Genomic DNA, 6,854 nt, shown 5'->3' on the forward strand with positions numbered 1-6,854 from the left:
ATTATATAACTAAACTACACAAATTTAATATTTATTTACCAAACGTCATGGTTAGTTTTTTTCTAATTTAAATTTAAACTTTACCAAATACTATTTTACTTTTTCTCATATATGATTTTTCTAGATGCCTAACTGACTTAAAAAGCTACCAAAATACTAAACGAAAACCTAAAACTTAGATTAGATTAGGTTTTAATCAGTTGAAACTTAAATGAAAGCAACTAATTTAGTTTTCACAAATACCTAAAATTAGGTGCTAACTTCCAATTGAAAAATTGTTAGGTAACCATTCATATTTAGCCAAAGCCATAGCCTAAAAGTTTGTAGGAGACATTTTAGGACCATATACATACTTACCCTCCTTCATTATTTTCCATAAATTGATTGCTTAACAAAGATTTAGGAACTAAAAAAATAAAATAAATTATTATTAGATGATGTGTTTGGAAATAGTCTATTTTACTACTTAACCAAATTAAAACCCTTCTTTTTTATATTACAACAGAGAAGGAACAATTCCAACCATAGACTTTAGGATTTCTTTTAGTATAAATTATATATAAGTTGAGCTATGTTCGTTTTGACGATAAAATCAAAATTTTTAAAATCATAAAATGATATGTAAATCATTTTCGTACTAACATAATACTATAAATTTTTTCGTACTTTAATTCAATTCATTGCTTGCAATAAAAGAAGTACTTAAAAATTATGTTAGACTTGTAAATTAAAAGAATATATCATTTAATAAAGTGTTAAAATATAAGTAGTATAAAAATTAAATCTAAGCTTATAAACTTTTTGTTTTTGATTAAAAATCACTTTTAGTATCTAAAACTTTTTACAAATAACAATTTAGATCTTTCAATTGTATAGCAATTTAATTCAAGTAATAATTTGGTTCAAAAATTTATTTTAAAAACTTTCATAATATCTCTCTCTTGTCCTCACTCAGTGGTCAATATTTATTTATGGATTATTTTATTTACTTTTAATTTTTGAATAGATCTCTCCAAGAAGTGCTCACCATGAAGGAGAGGAGAGGAGATGAGATGTGATGTGATGTGATGGGAGCATTTGAGTTTTATATATTAAGTTCTAAGTTCATGAATTAAATTTATAAGTAGTTTGTAAGTTTTAAAATATTTATTTTAACGAAAATTTATGAAAAAATTATAAGAACAAGAAATTTAAATCAATAAACGTTTCTTCTATTCTTTTTTAATAAACCCACCAAATAAATATATATATATATATATATTTATTATTATTTTCTAAAGAAAAGCTTAAACCCTATCTCGCGTCTTGTTTCTCTCTCTCCCTCTTCCACCTTTGTTACTCGCCGGAACGCCCCCACCTCTTATCTGTTGCATCCTAACGCTCTCTTTTGCCGCCGTCCCTTCAACTCTTGTTCACTCGCCATTTAGGTCTGTTCTCTTCTATCTTTTCTCTCTTCTTTTTTTGTTTCATAGTGGCCTACGTTTGTAATGAACTTCATTTCTCAATTATAAATCTTCCTAAATTTGATTGATTTATTTTTTTAATCCTAACAAGCATAATAGAGGGTAATGGGTTCATTTCCGTCTTGTTGTGAACAAACCTTGCTCCTGATAACCTTCATTGGTTCAGCTCGCCAGATAACCTTGTTCTTGCTTCTTTCTCTCTGTTTCTCGGATGTCAGTGGATTCTCCTGCTCTAAGCTATCCAATCCCAATGCCTACTGATTTCGTTGTGTTGGGGGTCAGCTGGTTGATATATCCATATCTCTTGACTATCAAATTTTACTTTCTAGTGTGCTCCGGTGGTTGACCCTGCCTATATTGGCGTAGGTTACAGATTTCTTGTATGTATTGATTCAACTTAGTTGCCGTATTGTATGTTAAAAGTCTAAAAGCTAGTTTGTTGAAATGAGGAAACATTTGGGGATTTGAGCTGTGTTTCTGTTGATTTGCTTATTGATATTTATGTTGGAAAGAACAGAGAGTGCAACTGGATTGTGTATTTTACAGGGAAATGAAACTACAACTAAAAAGACTGAAGGCTTGGCTTTAGGGAGAAGTTCTCGTTTTCTCTGGGGCTGGCAAAGTTCTTACTATTTCTGGTGTTATTTTGAAGTTACAGTGAACTATGCGTTGATGTTTGGTGGGGAGGACAATATTCTGTTTATTCTTGGAGTTTTATGGAGATTTTATTTTCAGGTGTAGAATTAAAAAGAGATTTGATTTACGTGAGAACTCCATGTTGAGTGGGTATAAGAAGAGAATGCTAAAACACATATAGGCCATTGACCCATATTTGGTGTGTTAACCTCACGCGTATTTTTCTCCCAAAGCTAGCTGTTCAGATGAAGTTTTCTTTCAAGAGTTAAAGAAGGTGGAGGCTTGTTGAGTTAGTGGGTTGAGCGTAAGATGTCAGCCTCAGATTTTCTTAAAGTGGAAATCTTTGAGGAGCTCAAAGCTTGATACTCGGAGCTCTTCCTAATTTGATTGGTGGGTTTGTGACAATTCTTCTCAATCAGTTTGCATCGATTTTCCTGTGATTCTATTTTATGAAAATTCATTGGAAAGTTGTGGAGTATTTCAAGCCCCTATGGATAAGTTGTGTACAATTTGTTTTTGGATTATTGAAGTTGGACGTTTAACTTCCTCATTACATTATTCAAGCCATTTTTTTCCATGAGAGTTGAGGAGCAAGTTGTTCTTCTCCTCCTTCTCGGTTTTATTGAGGCTTTTGTTTTAGCATCAAGGAAGTCAGTTGAAAAGTTTCAATTTTTGCCCTCTGCTAGACGACCCTTCAGTTGAAAAGTTTTTTGTCTAATGATTTTTAGTTGTAAAGTGTAGCCTCATTTTTTTTTTGACTCTTTGAATTGTTCTCGTTGCTTTTTTATTGTCCTATGTTTTTTAATTTTCTTATTTTGTTTCCTTGTATTTAGAGCATCGCTCTCTTTTCATTTCTTGAATGAAAATTTTCATTTCTGTTTCAGAAAAAGAGGGTAGGGTAAGATGTTTCCTTGATCAGTGTACAGTGATTCATTGTTTATATTCATATTACATTTAACTATCTTGAAGTAAAATTAAAGAATTGAGCATACAGAACTTTAAAGCTTTCTGTAACTTGCTTCAAAGCTTAAGACCTTTCATGAAGAGATGCACATGATTTTAGACTGATAGATTTATCGTCCACAGCAAGAAGGATGGCATGGAGGAATATTATTTCCAACCATAGGTCTATACTGCAACCATACTCAGCTTCTTTATTTGCTAGATTCTTTTCTAAATCTAGCCCATATATCGGTACGTGGTTTTTCCTGTCTTGGTTTCTATAATAACTCTATTCTCATCTTGATATGAGAACTGAACCTTGTGCTTAATTTGGTTTCTGAAATATGGAAAGTAAACTTAGTTTGTTCTGTCAGCTAAAGACGAGACGCGAAGGAATGTATTGTTTACTGAATGGTTGTGTGAATAGGCATGGAAATGGAGTTTATTTGTTCTCATTTTGTTGAATGAGTTTATGGCAGACCTGTTAAATGATTTTGTGGGGAGTGATCTAAGAGGAATTGCGGGAATCTTAAAAGGGTTGATAGGTCTTCAGAGGTGGGGGAGGTGGGTGGGACTCGTGGGAGGATGCGAGATTTAATGTGTCATTATGGGCATTTTTTGCTAATTAAATGTTTAAGATTTCAGAACATTGAATAATAAAACATTACTAAATAAAATCAATTAAAAAACTTCAATTTTGGAAAAAGAATTTCATGTAATAAAGTATAATAACATAAGTTTTTGTTAGAAGTAAAATTATAAATAAGGTAAATTAAAGGGAGGTAAATTGTTAAATAATTAATAAAAAGATGGGCGCATGCAATGGGTAGAACTTTTAGGGCTAATAATTAAGTGAAAAGCAACATTTTTAAAGAATTATAAATTTATAAATATAGCAAAATCTATCAGTGATAGATCCTATCGCTGACAGACTCCATCTCCCATTTCCATATAATCTATCATTGATAGACTTCGAGATCTAGATCTAAATTTTACTATATCTGCATTTTTTTATTTTTTTTTTACGTTGTGCTATATCTAGTAATACTTAGGACCTACATGCTATATTTGCAACAACCCTAAAAAGATTGTGGATCTCATTGTAGATGAAATAGAAAGGTTAAGGATGTTAAGTAATTAGGTGGTAGGTCAAGGAATAAGGAATGTGAATGAGATTGGTGAAGGTTTGGGGAAGAAATGAGATTACCTTATTTATGGGTAGGGATTTCCAAATTAGTGGCCTATTCCACCAATTGATTCCAATTCTCCATTCTAGAAAACACCATTGATGGAAGTGTACACCATCGGTGTAAGTGTAAATTTCTCATCCCTTGACGTAAGCCTAATTTTTTTTATTTTTTTATTTTGGAGTCAATAAGATAAGATATATATGCACTTGATTTTGTGACATTATGTTCTAGTGAAGGTCGGGATACCAGAGTTTTTAAATGGTATTGGGCATGGAGTTGAATCACATGTGGCTAAACTTGAATCAGAGATCGGCGACTTCCAGAAGCTGCTTGTTACTCGCACACTTAAGCTGAAAAAACTTGGAATTCCATGCAAACATGTAAGTATTTTATTCTTTACTCTTTTTATAATTTTTATAAGGACAAGGCTTAGACCTTTTTAATTGCCAAAACAACTAAGAGGATAGGCATATTGGCTTCGTTAACCTTATATTTAACGATCTTTCTAGAGGCAGCAATTAGCAACTGTAGCAATCTGAGAGCCATCTTTCTCTCTTCTGCTTATAAATTCATTGGTGTTAATTGTTGACACCAAAAGAAAAAAGTGAAAAAAAGAAAATAGAAGATATGCTATGAGCAAATAACCATGTAGTTGCAGCCTCACATGAATCAGAATGATGGGTAGTCTAGTTGTTATGATGTATTTTATTTTGTTTTTTTTTTTATAAATATTTTCAGTTTTTCAGTGCCTTCAATTATTTCTACTGAACTCTTCTAGTTCCTTCTAGATATTACTATATATGATGTATATATAAATGCGGGGATCAATAGTTTCTCTTAAGATCCTCTTGAAGTGTAAACTTCACTGTTTTTGAATATTTATATATATGAATATAGTATTTAGAGATTACTTTCTCTTTTTCAAAGTTGGTTATATGTAAACGTTTTACTCTTCTGTAGCCTAAGAGGCTAAGAATCTTAAATAACTAAAATGAGTTTAAAATTCCATTTACAAGCTTTTATGAACTTTATACCGAGATTTTAGTTGACAGTTGACATGATAGCCTTAATTAAACTGCAAATCATTGGTATAAAAATGTAATCAAGAAGTTTTTTCTTTATCCCTTTAGTTTTTGGATAATTAGTTCTATAATTGTTTTTTAATAAACCTTTGTAGCCGCTTTGTTTATTAAAAAAAAGGGTTTCTTAAGAGGAGTTTTGATCACTTGTTTGGTTGATCTCCTTATAGGCTTTCATTTGTGAGGAGTTTTGTTCTTACTCTCTAGATCTTATTATTTTTGGATTGGAGCCTCATTTTATATAATTAGCTTTTTGACTCCTTTTGCTAGGTTGTCTTTTTGGAGGGCTTATTTTATTTGTTTTATTTCATTGTCTCTCAATGAAAGCTTGGTTCTTTCTAAAAGGAAAAAAAAGAAGAATTTAGTATCAAGGAAGTATTTGGCCAGTGACATTGAAGTGATAATCTGATTACAAATGTGTAGTTATATAACATGCATATCTTGGAAGTTGAGTATTTTGTAACCAAAGTAACTAAACCAAGGAAAGTTACATGTGCATTTACTAGTCCTAGTCTAATGACATCCATCATTCTCGAAGCTAGATCAGATGCATTCCTCCCTTCGGGTAAGATCTGTCTACCATAAAATTATCTGATACTCTATAGATGTGCAGTTAGATTCATAAAAATTGCTTCCAGTACTTGCAAATCTTACTTCATATCCATAAGTGGAGAAGTACACTTTCCTCAGTTATCTTATACAGTTATGGATATACAACCCTTTCCCGGTTACAAGTTTGCTGTTACAGAAAGGGTCCACACCTACATTACACCTGTTACTGCTAGTTTCCTCTTGCCTCTTTTTCTGCTAAATATATCAATAATAGTGGGTCTATCACACACCTCACTGTTGAATTTGAATCTCAGTCATGAACTCATGGTTATTGAGGAATTAGAATACAAGTTTTGGCAATAGTAAAGTTCTATAGATAGCTTGTATTTGATTTAGAGCAATAGTGGTCTGATTAATGCCTTCACAATCGTGCTTGTTGGCCTAAATTTTCATCTCTGTGGCAGAGGAAGCTGATATTGAAGTACACCCACAAGTACAGACTTGGACTATGGAGGCCTCGATTTGATTCCTTGAAGTCCTGATGGTTTTAACTATGTTTACTAGGCGATGGAATCGTTTTTCTTTAGAAATAACTATGCGATGGAGTCGTTTGGTGATCTTCAGTTTGTAAGACTTCGAGGGACAGTATTTCATTTACTAAATCTAAAGCGTATCTTTATTTTTTTGGCTTTTGAATTGTTTTTATTCGTTTACAAACTATATAGCTATTCAGTTCCTTTAAGACATGCATGAATCTTAAACTCAAGTGAACTGAGAGTTCAAATTTATATCAATTACATGACAGGGCAAAACCAATTCTGGTAAGTTGGTTGCTGTTCTCGTTTGAACTCTTATTTTATAGATTCAGTCCGAGTTGTAAATTAAGTTATTCTATAGAGGCATATAATAGATACTGTGTATGGAATCCAATCAAAACTTTTTCTTAGTAGCCATTTGGGGCTCTTCTGAATCTTTTGTCGCTATTCGTAACA

General features: G+C 32.0%; 1 protein-coding gene across 2 annotated transcripts; it reads left to right on the forward strand.

The window, feature by feature from the left end:
* Positions 1-1,017: 1,017 nt before the first annotated feature.
* On the forward strand, positions 1,018-6,558 carry LOC103492108 (uncharacterized). Of its 2 annotated transcripts, XM_051081217.1 has the most exons (5): positions 1,136-1,427; positions 2,010-2,489; positions 3,186-3,293; positions 4,463-4,611; positions 6,327-6,558. In XM_051081217.1, the coding sequence occupies exons 3-5, from the start codon at positions 3,194-3,196 to the stop codon at positions 6,402-6,404; spliced, it is 327 nt and encodes a 108-aa protein (XP_050937174.1). In that variant the 5' UTR covers positions 1,136-1,427; positions 2,010-2,489; positions 3,186-3,193; the 3' UTR covers positions 6,405-6,558. The 2 variants fall into 2 exon arrangements, with proteins under 2 accessions (XP_008450534.2, XP_050937174.1); XM_008452312.3 differs by lacking the exon at positions 2,010-2,489 and having other exon boundaries at positions 1,018-1,427.
* The last annotated feature ends 296 nt before the right edge of the window (positions 6,559-6,854 follow it).

This window comes from Cucumis melo, chromosome 2 (assembly GCF_025177605.1).
Source record: "Cucumis melo cultivar AY chromosome 2, USDA_Cmelo_AY_1.0, whole genome shotgun sequence".
Lineage (NCBI taxonomy): Eukaryota > Viridiplantae > Streptophyta > Magnoliopsida > Cucurbitales > Cucurbitaceae > Cucumis > Cucumis melo.